At 45.3% G+C, this 18,489-nt stretch overlaps 1 protein-coding gene across 2 annotated transcripts in view; it reads left to right on the top strand.

Annotated features, from left to right (window-relative positions):
• Window positions 1–6,044, top strand: part of NTN4 (netrin 4) — a 47,309-nt gene extending 41,265 nt beyond the window's left edge. For both annotated transcript variants that reach the window (XM_027679918.1, XM_027679919.1), the window contains exons 9-10: window positions 814–984; window positions 4,396–6,044. In XM_027679918.1, coding sequence (XP_027535719.1) covers window positions 814–984; window positions 4,396–4,532 — 308 coding nt within the window. In that variant the 3' untranslated portion in view covers window positions 4,533–6,044. The remainder of the gene's footprint in view (window positions 1–813; window positions 985–4,395) is intronic.
• Window positions 6,045–18,489: the final 12,445 nt, after the last annotated feature.

Raw genomic sequence — 18,489 nt, 5'->3', positions numbered from 1 at the left:
GCAAAGGTGTCAGCTAAACTGGAGAGACAGATGAAATACAGGGCCAATCACGAGCTCCAGGAGGCCATTCTGTGAGAGGTTGCCCTGAGCTTCCTAATATGTGGTGCTGAATAAAGCACCACCATATGGGGATATCTTCCAGTGTTGGCATCAGCACGGTCAGGTGGAGAACTGAGCCCTGCACCTCCACCACATGGGCTCAGCAGTAGAATGCCACGTGGTGGGAGTGTGCCTGTGGGTATCTGTGAGCTCAAGGTACTCCATATTTTGCCCCAGTCTCCACCAACATCTTGTTCTCCTCCACTGTATTTGGATTTGGCAGTTCCGCAAAGTGGGAAGACCAGCACCAGGGTGGAATGACGGCAGCTCCTCACACCCCTGCCTGCTGCCTTGGCTGCTCGGGCCAAGGCCAGCAAAGCCTCCAGGTCCATCCCTAAATCCAGCTGATTTCCAAAAGTGCTGAGCTCAGGGAGGAAGTTTTTGCTGAGCTCAGGGAGCAAATGGAACCCTCACAAGCTTTGAAAATCAGGTCATTGTACCTCTCCTGCTGCCCGTGTGGCAGGTCCACGGGCCATGGCCAAACCAACTGTCAGCATTTCTGCCCTTGGGTATGAGGATGTATGTGTTCTGCTGGAAGCTTAACTGATCCCAGGCTCCCCAGCAAAGAGTATTAGGCTAACTCCATTGTAATGAAGCAGTTGTCCTCACTGCTTCACCCAGACACCTGCATTAGACCAGGAAAAAAGAAAAAAAAAAAAGAGGGAGCACTTTAAATAATTTGTATATGCCTGTTTTGAATTCCTCACTTTCCAGTGATCAAGACGAAGATCTTGTCAGCTCATGACAAAGGCTCCCATGCAGAAGTCAATGTGAAGATCAAGAAAGTCTTGAAATCTACAAAGCTGAAGATTCTCCGGGGCAAGAGGACACTCTACCCTGAATCGTGGACTAACAGAGGCTGCACTTGTCCCATCCTCAATCCTGGTAGGTTTTACTCCCCGAGCAGTACATCTCCACCACATTTACACAGATTTCATTTCCACACCTCTGTCACCTCATGCCAATGAGCTGAGATTGCAGCCCAGTGCTGCTTAAAAATTACTGGCTGTTCCATCACTTAGATTCCAACAGCAGTCTTCATCAAATTGGAATTCATAAAGAAACTTGTAGCATAGTAACAGTCTTTCAGTTTTACCAGTCTCAGTCTGTTCCCAGATGGAGGGGAACATCATGCCACAATTGCATGACATATCTTCCGGAGCTAAAGCTAATTTGAATCCATAAAAACACATTTAAATCTGAGTGATGATATTGTACTGAAGTTCTAATCTAAACTCAAGGGAAGATGTCTCTTTGAAAGTAACACTAATTTATATCTACAAAATTTGGAAGATATTCTCTTATGCAGTGACATGAGAGCTCCACAATTTTTTCTCATCTTCTTTCGCTGAAGTGAGTATATCCAGTGTGTCCAGACTCCGGTATGGACAAGGACATGCAGATTCATGTTTTTCTTCCAGAGAGCAAAACTAAGCTCCAGCTGATACACCTTTCTTTACAACTCCAAGATAAATCAACAGTTACCAGCTAATTCAGGTAAAGGATTTTCTTTCCATGAGGTGCATGCACCACTTGGAAATCAGCGATCGAAGCACTGACTTCGGTACTGAAGCATCCCTTATGTGTGCAGCACTAGAAACTTCTTTTCAGGGTAAAGGGCTGTCTGTGAAGCTGGATCATGCAGAAAGGTTACTCACAATGAGGTGTTTGCAGTCTTCTTTCATCTTCACTGGAGTGACTGTCTAGTTTTGAAGGCATGCTGCCGAGATAGCGCAGCTGTAACTATGAAGTCTTGTCAGGTGCAAAGGTTGGACGAATCAGCAGCATTAGGCAAGGTTCTGCTATTTAAGTGCAATGAGACTTTGGATATTGCTAGAACACCATAAATCCATAATCAAATAGCTATAGCTATTTTATTTTTCTACGTGCAATGGAAACACAAGACAGCCCAGATGCAGCTGCCTTAATATGAACCTGGAGAAATGCTGTGCAAGCTGTCTGAAACCAAGCGTGCAGGGCAGCCCCACACCTAACACCCAGCTTTGCCACTCCACTAACTTTAGAGGAGCTTCACTGATTTTCCCCAACAGATGAAAAGTAATCACAGCAGTAATCACAGAATCAATTAAGATCTCTTAGACAGCAGGAGAAGGGTGGATATGCAACTGTCTTTAGGGATAATTCAGGTGTGTGACACATCAGGTGTTACTCCCTTGATACTCCCTTGGCAGCTGTCATGATTTACACTGCAAAGCTTGGTATTGTATTGAAATGCAGCTGCTGGCCTGTGAGTATAAATTAATCTCAGCCTTCACGTTGAAAAGAAGCTGTGAAGTTCAGTGCTAATAGGAAACTTGAAAACATAAATTGAGTGCATCTTTAAGATTCAATAATTTCAAAGGGGGAAAAAAAAGATCCCAGGTATTTTTTAAAAACTCGGTATTTTCTTTAGCTACCACAGTAATTTCTGAGTGGTTGGCAATGCAATATTAGCAGATTTAACCCTCTGTCAGAGTAAGAGCTTATGACCTCCAGATGAATAAACCAACAGTAGCTGGATGAAAAGTCAAGCTGATATTAAACAGTTCTCTGACATATAACTATAGTGGAAATCACATCTCCCAAAAACATAAAGGAGACCAAAGATAAACATAAAAGTAAGACAGATATGGTTTTATATCTTCATGGGCTGTTTTCAGATGATAAACGTGCTTAAGTTCCTACAAGGTGAGTCTCTTCGCCACCCTTGCGCACCTTTCCTTCCACACACACCCACAGAGGCAGGTTGGACTTCTGTGGGGACACTGAGCTGAAAGGTTTAAAGGTCTCAGCTGTTTGCAAGGGAAAAGGAGACCTTCCTCTCATTGGCTCTGCCAAGCACAGACACAGATAGGCAGAGAGTTGCCTGCCATTTGACTAATTTTAATTTTACTCTTCTGTAGCACCAGGTTGCAAATCTACAAAGCCCTACAACAATCAGCAACCGTGGCAATATTTGCTTGCTCTCTGAGTGTGAATTCCACATTTCTCTCTCAAGGGAGGTAAATTTAGGAGCCCTTGAAAAGTGATGTCTTATAACAGCTAGATTGACGTGGCCAAAACTGATGTCATGCAAAGGGTGATGCTTCCATACACATATCCTGTGTTTACTTGGCAGAAGAGAGGATGTGTGTGCCCAAAAACTCAGACGAAGTAGATAACAAATTGTACTGAATTAAAGCAAAACATCCTTGACTTTTAACTAGGAGGCACTCACCCTTTATTCTGAACTGCAAAATGAAAACTCGAGAAAACACGAGCAGACTCCCTGCCAGGATGGAGCAGGATGACTGAGAGCACATGGGAGACCCATCTCCCCATGCTAGTTCATACTGCCACATTGTGCTCCCTAGACTGGGGTAAGAAGGATTTGGTACAGAAGAAGTCTAGTGCTGGCTGCACCCTAAGTGTACTGCAGCAGAATGCTGACCCTGGCAGGAAGCTTCTCCTGCCATGGAAGGGATTATCCTCCTTGTTATCCCCGTTTATGCCACATTTGCAGCTCATTAGGCCGTTTGGATATGTAGCAGTGTTTATTGCTCTGTCCCTCTGCTTAGCAATTACTACCTGATTCCAAGTGCTCTATGAGTCATGCCCTGAAAGTCAAGCGCAAACCTGGATGCCTGGGGCGAGCAGCCGGGCACTATTGGGGCACACTCCAGCCCTTTCTGGCTGCTTCTGGACACCACATAAGGCTTCGTCAGACCCTCCTGTTATATCTCTAAAATATCTGGCAGAAGCAGAAATTAGCAGGTCTTTTCAGTGTGACTGCCACCCCTTCAGGCTCTTCTAGGGTGCTTCTGCCAGCAAATTTAGTGTTGCCTCTCATTGGGGTCTGGTGTGCCTTTGCCTCCAAGAGACCACTGGCCACTTTGAGCAAAACACCAGGCACTGGGCCGTCCTGCACTGCTCCATTACTGGAATTTGCTGAACTTACCAATTTCCAGGCCCAGGTGTATCCAGGGAGATGTGAGGCTGCCAAATGAAGGTAATAGCCGTTCCCAAAAAAGGTATAAAAATTTGTAGTGCAGCTCCCAGAGTTCGGTTTCCATTTAGAAGCTAACAAAGTCACACTTTGGATACTGCATCTCACTGACAGATAGCCACAAGGGTCATTTTTACATAGTTACTGATAGGGCTATAGATATACAGATATATATGAGAAACAATATGTATATACATTTCTTTGTATAAGTGCTTTTTTACATGGGACTAGATATCCAGGCTGACTTATCAGTGCAATAGGCCTCTTAAGCATAGTACTGTGCAGTCCTTGACAGACTGGCTGCTTTGCAGGCTTGGAGTACCTTGTGGCAGGACACGAGGATGTCCGAACAGGCAGACTCATCGTCAACATGAAAAGTTTTGTCCATCAGTGGAAGTCAGCTCTTGGAAGAAAGGTCTTGGAGATTTTGAAAAGAGACTGCAACTAGATGTGTGCAACAGTCTAGGGCATTTCTTTATGCACAAAATGCAACACCCTTCACAGAGAGAAGACCTCTAGGATGAAAACTGGAATGTAAGAAAATAGTGCCAAAATGTGTAGTGAGGCATTCAGAGTTGTAGGCACTGTTCTAATTTAACCCTTTCTAGCCAATCTTCATTCACTTGCCTGTAGTTTCCTTGTCAGGGGCTCACCTGAGCCCAACTCATCATTATGTTGAGAGAAATGGAAGGGCGGATGCTTGTCTTGCTCCAATGCAATGTTGGAGTAACTCCTATGAAGCCACTGATCACCCAAGACTAAATTGCCACCCTGGAAGAGCTACAGATGAGAAGTAAAACACCACTGCCAGTGCCCACCAGTGTGGATCTTGAGTGACTTCCAGAGGCTCCCAGAGAATGCTGTGGGGAAGGTGATGGCTGCAGCGGCAGACAGGCGCTGGCAGCAGCATGGCAATAATGACCACTCTTTAGAAACACCCCCTGACAGGTTAGGACATGGCACCCGTCAAAGAGAATTGGATGCCACTTGCTTTTAACCTCTTCGCCCTGCTGAAGGTTTCAGGGGCTAGATTTTCTGCTGATGCTGTTGAGGATGGAGTTGCTGCAGTGGATTGAATCCCTCTGCCTTGGCACAGTGTGACGCAGGGCAGAGGCCAGCTCTCATCCCACTGCCTGGCTGCAGAGAAGAGCCAGCTCCAGAGGGTGCAGCATCTCTGAGCTTTTGTCCTTGAAGTGTTAAAAAATGAACCTACCCTAGTGTAAATATTTCATTGTATAAAGCACTTTACTACCTGCCACTTCACAGTGCGGGAAGTCTAATTGTATTGGGGAAAGAAGAGTTTGAAGGTAGCATGTGAAAAAGTCCCTGAAACAGAAGCACTCCTGAAGACCCCTCTCAGTTGGATGGTGGTATAAAGGGAATGGCCAGCCTGGCACTGGCCACTCAGAATATCTGAGGATGCAATCTGAAAGATAAAGTATTTGCACTGAAGTCCCAGCTTCAGACCAGCACTTGGACTCCGTGGGCAGGACTCCAGCAAGACTTTGTAAACAGTGTGAGAAGAAGAGACTTTGAGATAAAAATGCAATTGCCAGAGGAGTAAAACTCTGATTGCAGGAAAAGGAGTGGATGCGGAGAACGGAAAGGACTTGCATTCACATATCACAACCCAGCAATTCATGGTGGGCCTGGATTTTATTTTATTTTTATGTTAGTATTTAAAACCGAACATTTTATTTGTTTTCTTCTGTGTTATTGTTTGCAATATATATGGCCATTATACTTCCTCATTAACACCAGTATGAAATATAGCACAGTTTACTGCAGTTTTCAGCACTAAAATATATCCTTTCTGTAAAGCATCTTTAAATCATGTTGCAAAGTGTATTTTGTTCATGAGTGTGAGGGGAAAGAAAAGGAAGACATACAACACCAGAGAAGTCACAAGTCTACCAATCCACTTTATGTATGTATTTTTCTTTCAAGGTCCTGTGGACTCACAAAAAAAATGATACTATTTTCTTAATTTGTTTTTATATCTCATGTATGTAATAAATATAAAATGATTTAAATATGTTCTCCTGTTACTGCTTATGCCACTGGCAGTGAGGTCTTCATGCTTGCACTAAAGAGCACTAAAGAGATAGGACTGTGTGAGGAAAAGTCACTGTGGGGGATATTTTCCTCTCTGGAGGTGGGTAATAATCAGCATGTGGTAAAAAGCCAAGTAGCATGAATGGCTCACAAAAATCCTATTTCACCTCTTATTTTGGGAGGTTTATAAGCGCTTCTCTTAAGAAGGGGAATTGTGCCTAAATACTTTCAAAGCTGGCCAGATCCTTGCCTCACACAGGCTTGATGGCTGAGCTGCAGAGCAGATACTTAAAAAAAAGCAAGTCGGGGATGGCAGAAATAAAGCTTGCTCCCTTATAATTGAAACATTTGAAACTATAAAGGGAAAACAAAAGGCTGTGGGAAACAAGTGCTATTGCAAAAGGTCTATAAAAACATTTCAGAGTGAAGTCAAGCATCAGAAATTAGTGGCCAGGGGGTCAAGACGTAATCTGCAGCGTGGGCAGCAACCCCCCATGTGGGTGGTTAATCAGTGACTGCCAGGGCACCCCACTGTGGCAGCACCCATCTCCCTGGCAGAAGAGAGAGCAAGGAAAGGCTCCTCCTATGGCGGCATTTGGAGACTAAGAGCGTCCAATATCTCTTTTGATTTAAAACTGGGGGTTTACCTGCTTGACATATTTTTAGCTTCATTTTATTGCTATTAAAAATATATTTGCAATGGCTAGTTAATTAATGTGACTTTGTGAAAGCTGGAGGGTGTGAGCCCTCAGTTCCAGCCAGCTTGAGCACTGTAGGAAACCAGGAAACCAGGATGGCTCCGGGAGTGGATGCTGCTTATGGCACCTTGTCTGACTCCTGTCCTAGCCTTGGAGCTGGGCACTGATGGTTTTATGGAAGAAAGGGGTTAGCTTCCATAGGCAAATCTGCCCATGAGAGATTTCTGTAAGGGGATTTTGGCTGGAAGGGGAAGTGTCCCATTACCAAGAGCAGATAAGCTGCATATCACAGCATCACAGAATGAATTAGGTTGGAAAGACCTCTGAGGTCATTGAGTCCAAGTTTTGACCAATCACCACCCTACCAATGAGACCATGGCAGTAAGTGCCACATCCAATCGATTCTTGAACACCTCCAGAAATGGTGACTCTATCACCTCCTTGGGCAGTCCATTCCTATGTTTAACAATCCTTTCTGTGAAGAAATTGCTCTGATGTCCAACCTGAACCTCCCCTGGCACAGCTTGAGACCATTTCCTCTTGTCCTGTCACTAGTTGCTTGGGAGAGGCTGAGCCCCACCTCTCTACAGCCTCCTTTTGGGTAGTTGTAGAGAGCGATAAGGTCTCCCCTGAGCATCCTTTTGACCGGGTTAAACAACCTCAGCTCCCTCAGCTGCTCGCCATAGGACTTACCATCCAGACCTTTCATATCCCTCTATCCATATGAGATCACAGTGATGGTCAGCCAAGACCTTCTCAGCAAGAAAATCTTGTTTAGACAGGAAATCTTTGCAACTCAATGAGTTAATGGAAGCAGCCTGCCTGATTTATCTGTTAAATCCCACCTCTTATGTGTATAAGAAGAGGATATCTGTGTCTGCCCACCTAAAAAGTAGATGTATTGCTTACTGACTCCAGGAGTAGCAATGCCTTGACCAGTCCTTTTGCATGACAAAAATCAGTGGCGGGAAAATCAACCCAGTGACAGCAGCACCCGTAGAAAAATCTTTTCTTCTAGAATTGCCCCTCTGACCTTACAGGCAAGAATTGCTAGTGCAGGCAAAGCTGGCAGCTTCCCAGAGGCCAGACTCTCCTCTCTGGATTGTGCTGTTCCTGTCAAGAGGGAAGCAGACGTGGGTGCCAGGTTTTAAGGGACCAAAGATGGGAGTTGCCACAGTTCTCCCTAGAGCATCCTCATGCTGTCTTTATGCCTCATCTGCACCTAAGAGCTAGTACCTCCCTGCTGCTGAAGGAAGCATGGTGGAGTCTTCAACAATCCCTGTTTCCAGTGCTGGAGGTTAAATGTAAGCAGCGGCCAGGTGTCAGAGCAGCCTGAGCCCCTGTGCTCCTGATTGTCTGACAGCATTGCAGGAACGACTCTCATTTGGTGACGTGCTTGGGTTGGCGGAGGTAAAGCAGATGTGTTAGAACTAGCTGACACCCCAACACAGACCCTAACTATACGCAGCAATACAGCCCCTCCAGTATAGCAACATGTGATTCGCCCAAGGCACTCACAGGACACCTCTTTCACTCTTTCCGGTGGACAGGAGCATTCCACTCTCTGGCACATGAGCTCTCAGCAGATGCTTTGGCACAGAGAAGGGAACACCCAGCCCCAACTAGCTTTCTATGCCTCCTTGCCAATGTTTGCACTCTCCAAGGCAAACCCTGTGCCATAAGTATTGTCAGGACCAAATGCATACTCCTACACTGTGTGAGTGAAGCTTTCTCCACTGTCCTCTGCCACCACTGCTATCGGTGGAAGAAAGCAGGATAAGCCACCCATATCTGTCCATTAGTTTTCACTAACCTGAAGCCAGGTGCTTGGAGGAGGCTGTATTCAGAGATGTCCCAGAGAGGTGGCCTTACACACCCTGCTCACCAGTAAACATCTGCAAACAGGGTGAGTGCCACCAGCTGTGCAGGGCCTGCGAGATGGGTACCTCTGTCAAGCCCATTCACCAAGAAGCAGGAGGTGACCAGACAGAGGTGTTTAAGTGAAACCTCTGCTTTTATTCTGTTAAAGACCACTTTTTTTCTTTGGACCACCTCAACAGACATTACCCATGCCTACAGGCTCTGAGTGCAAGGAGGGATGGTGGAGAAGCCACCTGCAGCCCCAGCCACATCTGCCCCTGCAGCCACAGCTGGCCATGGATCCCCAGCAGCATATCCCCCATCTCACAGGAGGTGCTACTGACGAGGCCTCCTCCTTCCCAGAGCAAGCCCTGTTGGGCTGCAGAAGCGGTCTACCCTCCTTGGTCTACCCCAGAGAGGACTTGGGGCTGTGCCACCTGTATGTGCGTGGGGACCGTCCGGTCAGCCCCAGTGGAATGCAATCTTCCAGTTCCAGTGGAAAATTACAGGCGTGTTTAATATAGTTGCTCCGTCAGGCTAAATCTACTGGGATATGACCATGTTGTTGAAAATGACTGAACATCTGGGACTACAGGCCTGCCTAAATGAAAAGCCGAGCTGGTATGGGTAAACATAACAACTTGGGAACAAATAGCTGCAGTGTATTTTTTTTTAATCTTTATTTTTAGTTATTGTATTTACTTCAATATCAACACTGGATAGAATAAACATCTCAACAATGTCCAGTGGCTGCTGCCCCAGTATCCAGAGGAGCTATCTTTCTGATAAGGCAGGAGGAGATCGGCTGCCTGTGGGCCTTCTGGGCTGATGTGTTGATTTTTCGATGACGGTGTTTCCAAAGCATGCCCTTGTCCTGGGGTCACAGCTTCTTGCTGCTATTTTCCCACAGTTCAGCATAGAAACTTCATGAATGCCTTTTATTGCTTCAAGGGAAGGCAATGAGCCCTCAGCAAGTGCTCAATCCTGCAGCCTGGGGACATAAACAGGCTGGGAGATATACTATATATGGGAAACTTGTTGGCATATTGAAAATGTTAGCATGGCCAAGAGGCCAGCGTGCTGCAGCAGGGATCGGGACAACCATTCTCTGTGTCCAGTCCATCTCCTCACTTCTCCATCACTCTGATGTGTCCTTTGGAATAAAAATAATGCTGAGTTGCTTGCATATTTATTTATGTGCTCATGGGTGTGATGTGTTCACAGGAGCTATGTGCTCACGAGAATACTTAAGCCCAACTGATGCATGTAGCCCACAAAAATTTCATCATACCCAAGCCTTGTTCCCTGCAATGCAATATGTAGTTTCAGGTATCTCCAAGCTCTACCTGGACATGTTCTCAGCTGCAGAAGATGTGTAAAAGAAGTTTACCAGGCTGCTGAGAGGTCTTGCAGAGGTTGTGAGTGTGGGTGCAAGTGTGTGTATGTGCATCCCCAAAGGACTGCTCACTGCTTCATTTCCCAGATGGTGTTTGCTCGTGTCTCTGAGCTCTCCCTGACCAGGCAGTTTGCTCATACTGACAACACTTCTTTATTTGACCTTTTCTCTCAGACTTATTCATGGAAATTAAATACATTTTTTGAGCACAGGACGTGGATTTTAAGCCATCTGGAAATCGGGGTTGGCAAAAGGCCCTCAGATCTGTATGAAAATTGCTGAGAAGAATAAAGTTGCTTCCTAAACCAAACAGTGAAATTTTCCTGAACTGACTTGCTGTGGACATAGATATGCACCCCTTTCAGCAGGTGAAAAATGCAGCCCAGCTCCAGACTTGGGACACACACTGAGGTACAGAAACATGGGAAAAACAGATTAAACCCAACCAACCATCCATTAGGCTGGTGTTAACCTGGAGGAAAGAGCAATCCTCACTGTATTTCCCATGGCTGATTCACATGTATGATCTTTACCTGGAGCAGTAGTAGATATTTCTACCATTATAACCTTAAGATACATACCTGTAAAAAATATGGTTGTTCTCTGCCTCTGCTCCTCATCAGAGATTTCCTTCATTTGCATCAGATGCAACTCACTTCGGACCTCAAGCATTTGTGAAGCCTCTGTGTGGTCAAATGTGCTGCATGACATCTCCTTGGACTTTATCTGTGTAACACCTGTAGGAGATAAGAAAAAATTATTTCAGGTACACAAACAAGGACTGGAGATTTGCCTTACCTAAAGTTACCACCAGTAAGAGGTGGCAGTAATGACAGGACCCCCTGATCCCCTCAGGGTTGTAGAAGAGACCTAGGAGCAGCCTGAGGGAGCCATTACAGCCACCCAGCTGCCCCACAGGGGCAGATCAGGGAACAGGAAGATACACAGGTACTTCTGTAGCTCGAGGAGCAGCACCAAGATGCTCTTGGCGGAAGAGCGAGGTATTAAATCCATGCTCCATAGGGGCAGGGAAGTTAAACAGAACAAAGGTCTAAGCACGGACACTACCACCTCTGCAGCTGTAGGTACATACAGGGACAAGGGACCTCAGCCATGGGAGACAAGGAAGCCTCAGTATTCACACCTTCCTGGGCACAGCTGCCCAGACCTGATCAGCCCCTTCCCCCAGAGAGTTGCAACAAGAGGTTGTTTCTTGACCTGCAAAGCGGGTCCTTGAAAAGGTCCCCAGAGCTGCTGGTGAGACTGGAACAGGGAGGCCTATTCAAGGGAGCCTGAGCCTAGTCATGGCAACACATGCAGCCTGCAGTTGCCTAAGGGGATAGAAAACACTAACATGGAGTTATGTGTGAAAAAAAAAACATCCCCAGAGCTGCTGGAGTGTAAACAACTCTGCAGTGTGAATAACACTTGTCTGTGCCATCAAACACCTCTGTCACAGACATTTTGGGAGGGACACTGGCCCTCAGCAGCCCCCAGGTCAGGAGGGGATGAAGCGGTGCAGGGCAGGGCTGTGCCGGGTGCCATGCTAACAACTCGGCGGTACAGATTACCACCTTTCAGTGCCCGGCAAAGTTCCTGAAAACTATGTAATTTATGTACATGTCTGTACCTCCGGGGAAGCAGCACATCCTGCCCCGTGACTTGGCCCTGGTCGCAGCCAACAGCTACAAAGGCAGGAGGAAAAAAACAACAACAAGAAAACAGAAGCCAAGTTATGCAGTAGAGGGGGAATAAAAATATTTCCCTGGTCGCAGCGGGTGACCGGCAGAAACCCCGAAAGGCACTGTAAATACAATGTCATACAGCTCGGACAAACAGCCTGGCCTCGGTGCTCCAAGGAGCCCGATGGCCGACGGCAGCGCCCCAGGGACCAGGGACAGTGGTGGTGCCGATGGGACGGGCCAGCACTCCCAGTCCTGCAGCCTGGGGACATAAACAGGACGCCCCACCTCGGGCTGATACCGATCAGCTGGACAGGGCAGAAGAGGGAAGAGGCCGGGCCCCTGCTGCACCCCGGTCACCTCTGAAATGGCAAAGCACTACTGCAAATGACAAAATACAAGCAATTTTGCAAAGAGCTTTGAGACCGCAGGACATGAGGAGGAGACGATCCCCAAGTCTTCTGCCGCAGACTGCAGTGGGCTCTGCTCCCTTGCAGTATCCAACACACTGAAAGCAATAATGACTAAATTCTTCTGAGCAAAAAAGCACTTTTAATTGGATAATGGCCACTGAGCATCAGTAGCTGAGTTGCCTTAAGCCTGAAGGAAACCATGAGAATTTTTTTTCCACCCACAGAACTAGTACGAAGCTCACAAGGTCCTGCTCTCTGCAATGCCCGATAATTTTACTGCCTGTACTTCATGATTTATGACCGCTTTGTCTGACATTCGTGGGGCAGACAGGTATTGTTACATGCCGACATAACCCAGGTAGCAGCCACAGGTTGTTCTCCACAAATGACTGCACTCCAGTCAGCTTTGAAAAACTCCCAGCTTTTGTATAGGGAAATACTAAATAAATGAGAATTGCTTTAAATTTCAGTTTCCCTTTCCACCCTCAGGGAAACCCAACATATGCCAGAGAACAGGGATCACTGCTCATTCTGTATTCAAAGAACAGACAAGCTTAAATCCTTAGAAATCCTTGAATACCTGGCACATGATGACATACACTGAGGCCATACCATACCTATCATTTAAACCCTCTGTGACTTGGAAAAAATCAAATACACAGCAGTTATACTAGCCAGGAGCAAAGGAGAAGTGACCAGCTGGCATCCTTATTCTTCTCCTTCCAGGACTCTGATTTGTCTAGCTGCGCAGAGTCTCTTTTTTTCCTCTATGTAACATCCGAAATAGAGAGAAATAAAATAGAACTAAAATAGCAACAGTACAAGAGAAAACACCATCAGGAGTTCCTGTTCACAAGGCTATCCTGGCATCTGGGGCTGTTGACACATTTAATAGCCACCCGATCTCTGCCAGCCGGATGCCAGCTTCAAATTCAAATCCACAACTGTGATAACTTCTTGCTTCATGTTACAATTTCCACACTGTTATTTTTCCTGCAGTGTGAGTCAGCAGCTTAGCTTATTCTGGTGAACAGCTTATCTGAAGGCATCCTGAAAACTATACCTACATGAGTAATCTCTGAGTTCCCTCACCTGGGGAAGCAAGGATTTTGCTTTCATGTTATGTTAAGGATGAGGTTTTTCTATGAGTGACTTGCAATAAAGAAAACCTATTGCTTTGTTGTCAAAGGACTGTGAGTGTTACCATGATTTTAGTATAGTTTCTGAAATGTTATGAATTTTAATTATCTGTAGTCCATGCAGTTTTGCGTCTTCCCAATTCCTCCTTCCCAGCTGGTGCAGAATTGTACCCAGCTAATTGGTGGATGCTGGTGCTGGGTTATACTAAGTGCTGCCCAAAGGAGTTTTCCCCCAGAAGACTGCAGTGTCTGAGGGCTCCAGGTGTCACTGAAAACTGGGAAATAAACACTCCAACCAGTTTTTTAGCTTAGAAAGCCAACATTACTTTATTCAGCACTGAGGTACATGGGGGATCACTCCACTTGACACGTATACACCCTTTAAAAATTTGTCACTATTTATACATTTTAGCAGGTAAATTAATGTTCATTGGCTATATACTACATAATTCTTTTTATTCATTAGTATTCTATCTTCTATTGATTATCGATTTTTCACTTCTCATGCTAATTAGTCCACATTTTTAGTCTTTTTATTTTCTTTTTCCCAGATAGAGAGTGTTTCAGCACAATTGCTCAATTGTCCTTTTTAGTTTCTTCCTTATCTTGTGAGTCCTGCCAAATGTCCTTGTTGCCCATAAATTCTGCATTCTTTGTGTCCTTCATCAGTGGTACATCCTTCTTCCCAAGCCATGTTAACTTCCTCCCCCAGGTCTGAGATCACTGTAGCACTCCAAGCCCTAAACTTCAATTTGTTTTTCTAACACATGGACATCACTTACAGCTTGTTTGTTAGCTGCTATCTGTTTCATGGATTAAATCTCCCTCCTTGTTGATTAGGTCCCAACATTTTCCCCCACTGCTGCATAGACTCCTTTTTAAAGAAAGTTCGGTAACAAATCCCGCTTTTGAGACTTTAATATAATTTCTTTAAAGTCTCATATTCACTTATTGTATAGACCTTGTCTACACAACAGTAAGCATTGTATTGTAACCCAGCCTCCATATGGGTGGGTATGGATGGGCAGCGATGTCCAGCAACATGCATGCTGTCAGCACAACCTGTCTGTGGAGAGAAGACACTTTCCTAGGTTTATAATGCATTCTGTTTGACTCTGATCCCCACTGATCTGGATATTCCCTTTGCTTTCTGTAACCTGATATGGTTGCCCATACAGTATTTCATACAGGCTCACCTTTTCCTTGGATGTAGGTCTAATTCACATCCTCAGTAGGGCCAAAGGAAGGGCATCTTACTATTTTAAATATGATTCCTGGCACATCTTGCTAATTTGTCTCTTTATACTCTGATTCATTCTTCCTACTTTTCCACTCAGCTGAGGTCTCCATGGAACGTGCAAGTCCCATTTCACCCCTAACGTTTTAGCTGGACTTTGCACTATTTCAGCAATGAAATGTGAACCTCTGTCTGATGATTCTCACTGGCACTCCAATCCTTGGGGTAATTTCCTCCAACAAAATCTGTACCACTTCTCTAGCTTTGTTGATGTGACAATAAAAAGCTCCTGGCCATCTTGAAAAAGTATCTACCAGTACCAATATGTACCTGTACCTGTTTTGCCATGGAAGCTCTGCAAAGTTTATTTGCCAGTAGCCTCCTGGACAATTTCCTTTCTTAAGTCCCAGGTGTAGGGTGTCTAATTTGATATGCATTGTTCTTTAAACAGGCTTGGCACTTTTTAACAATGCTTTTTATGATACCAGTTATTCGTATGCTCAAAATTTGAGGCTTCAATGCTTCTACCATAGACTCTATTCCCCAATGAGTTACCCTCTGTTGTTCCTCTGCAATTTTCCTCATAAGGTGTTGGGGAATTATTATCTGTTTGCTGGGTGTAATCCACCATCCTTCAGGACTATCTTCAGGATCTAACAATTTTGCCAATGCTCACTTTCAGTCTGATAATAGGCTGCCTCCTTGTCCAAATACCAATACTCCTCAGGTAAAACTAACAGGATGTCCCCACCGGTGGCCTCCTTGGCCGCTCTGTCAGCCAGGTGCTTTCCAATATTTCGTTGGGTCTCTCCAAATTGATGAGCTTTACAATGCACTATTGCCACCTTTCAAGGTAGCTGCACCCCATATAACAATCTCTGTATTATTTGTCCATGTTTCATGGGGGATCCCTGAGAGGTTAACAGCCCTCTCCCTTTCCAAATGGCTCCATGGGTGTGGACCACTGCAAAAGTACATTTCATGTCTGTCCATATATTTACAGTCTTATCCTGTGAGAGCTCTAACACTCTCATCAGTGCAATCAGTTCTGCTTTCTGAGTTGATGTGTTGGGGGTTAGAGCTTTGGCTTCTATGACCTCCTGCTGAGCTACCACTGCATACCCTGTTTTTCAGATTCCATTTTTCACAAAGTTCCTCCTGTCCACGAAGAATTCCCAATCCACTTCTTCCAGAGGAGTGTCCTGTAGGTTGTCTTGACTGGAGCACACCTGTTCAATGGTCTGCAAACAATCATGGGCTTGTTCCCCTTGTTCCAGGTCAGCTGTTAAGAATGCTGCTAGATTCAGAAAGTTACTTTTAACTCCACATCATCTGGTTTTAACAGTATTGCCTGGTATTTTAACATCCTGCTTGGTGATAACCAGTGTCCTCCTTTTTGTTCCAACACCGCTGTAACTGTATGGGGCACAAAAACAGTCAATTGCTGTCCCAGGGTTAATTTTCTGGAGTCCTGGATGAGAAGGACTGTTGCCGCTACTGCCCTAAGGCAGGATGGCCATCCTTTGCCGATATCATAAAGTTGTTCAGAAAAGTATGCAACAGGTTTCTTCCAGGACCTCAGTCATTGTGTCAATACCCCCAATGCCAAATAAGACCTTTCATGCACAAAGAGTTCAAAGTGTTTTTCCAAGTCTAGTAGTCCCAATGCAGGAGCAGTCATTAAGGCATGTTTCAATTCCTGAAAGGCTTTCCTGCGTTCAGGAGTCCAGACGAGGACATAGTCCTTTCCATTAGCTGCCTCATATAGAGGTTTAGCAATCGACCCAATGTTGAGAATCCGTAGGCAACACCACCCATCCATTTCCAGAAATGCTCTCAGTTCTCTTTTAGAAAGGGACTCAGGAGTTTGACAGATAGCCTCTTTTCTTTCCTGGTCCAGACTCCTTTGTTCTTGTGAAATAGTAAATCTCCTAAAGTGCAAGTACCCTTCCAATTGTGAGGTAAAGCCTTTTCATATAACAGTGAACCTGAGTGGGCCCAGGCCTGTGCTGTGGGATAAACTCGGCCAGCTTTTAAAGAAATATAACCTTTTCAGTAACACAGGGAGACCAGAGCTTGGGGGAGATATGTTGTCCCCTTTCTCTTGCTTGGAGGATTTTGATTTCCTTCCCTGGAATTACTCAGGAATGGCACAGGGCTGGACTTTCATGACCAGCAGTGCTCACATGGTAAGACCATGACAAGTCTCACTTGGCCCAGTCCTGAGACAGATTTTGCAGCCCCTCTCCTCCACCAGCATCCTCCACCAAGCAGCAGACACCACAAGGACAGAGGCAGAACCCACCATCTGGTTGCAGGAATCCAGGTCCCAGGGAACGTGTGCTAGCACCCAGCCTGCTGGTGATAGCTTAGCTGCTGTGAAACAAGCCTGCTGAGAACTGGTAATATATGAAACTTCAAACTCTACAGTTTGAATCCACCCACTTTGCCATCCCTGGAAATGTTCAAGGCCAGGTTGGATGGGGTTTTAAGCAATCTGGTCTAGTGAAAGGTGTCCCTGCCCATGGCAGGGGGGTTGAAACTAGACAATCTTTAAGGTCCCTTCCAACCCAAACCACTATGTAATTCTGTTTTCCAGAACACACGAAAGATGTGACAAAACATAAGGTGTGGTTTTGGAGTCTGCCACAGGCCACATCCTGTAGGCTTGGGGCAGGGGGGATCCCTTGCTGAAAGCAAAGAGGTCTGAGAGCCAGCAAGGGTCACCTATTGCAAACCAGAGGTGCTACAGGTCTCACTGCAACCAACTGGGTTTATTCTAATGACTCAGAAGCTGCTAAGTGCTGAGCTTCATTTCAATTCTCTCCCTGCTGCTCACTGATTAAACACTATTTTAATAATAATGAGCTATTAAGGTAACTGACTCATCCTTTCTCTTCCAGTTAAGGAAATGGTCAATTGACCAGTTGCCTTAAGCATGACAAAACTCAAAAAAGCAGAGATTACTGTTCTGCCAGTTATAAACTGAGAAACAACCTTCAGGTATCAGTTTCCAGCCAACACATTTGTATGTGTTGTAATTAGATATTGGTCTTATTGCTGCTCAGGCTTGCAGTTATGGTGCTTTCCACTGCAAACACACTTGAGCTGTGTAACTTGGCCAATGATTCTGACCTTTTCTCATCCATGAAAAACAATATAAGTTATTTTTGAGAAAGCTTCTATGTGCTTTTTTTCCCCTTTATGCTGTCATGCAAACATGATAACTTTATTAAGCTGAGAGGGAAATAACGATGACCTGTTGCAGTATATACTGGAAAGGAATTTTTTTTTAAATACAAGTAGTACACAATAAAATTCATTTTGACTCATCACATTATGTGACAAGAGAGTGAACAAACAGAGATAGCTACCCTGCTGAGCAAACAGACAGAAAATAAAACAGTTAATAAAATTTTTCCTTGACTCTGTTTCCCTCGAATTCACAGCCTTGGAGCCCTCTGGTATCTTTAGCTGACTCTGATCAATATGACAGTAAACTGCAGGTCCCTGTGCTCTGCCTGTCCCTTCAACACCCGCTGCCCTGGGAAGGTTCTTCCTGGCACTGGCTGCTGTCACATCTTTCTCATGGGACCAGCACAGTGGGCCACGAGAGCTGGTTATCGGCCACATTCACAGCATTTTGGCACATGATTTAGGGCATCCTTGCATGGGCAGCAGCCATGCTGGGGGAACATCCCTGCAAGCATCAGGGGCTGCTGACTGCCATGGTTCTCATGCCATGCGTGGGCATTGTGAGCTTCTCAGAAGAGAGCATCTAAAAATATCTTTTTAAAATAGAAGTGGCAGACATTGGTTGGTAGGAGGGAGGAACCTACAGGAAGACATCAAGCATGGCAAAATCCTGGAAGTGAACAAAAAAGACAACCACTCAAAATAAAAATAGCCACCTCTAATACACTAG

The sequence above is a fragment of the Neopelma chrysocephalum genome, unplaced genomic scaffold (assembly GCF_003984885.1).
Source record: "Neopelma chrysocephalum unplaced genomic scaffold, ASM398488v2 Primary Assembly neopelma1_59, whole genome shotgun sequence".
NCBI lineage: Eukaryota > Metazoa > Chordata > Aves > Passeriformes > Pipridae > Neopelma > Neopelma chrysocephalum.
The sequence above is the reverse complement of the archived record's forward strand: the minus strand, read 5'-3'. Positions and strand labels throughout refer to the sequence as shown.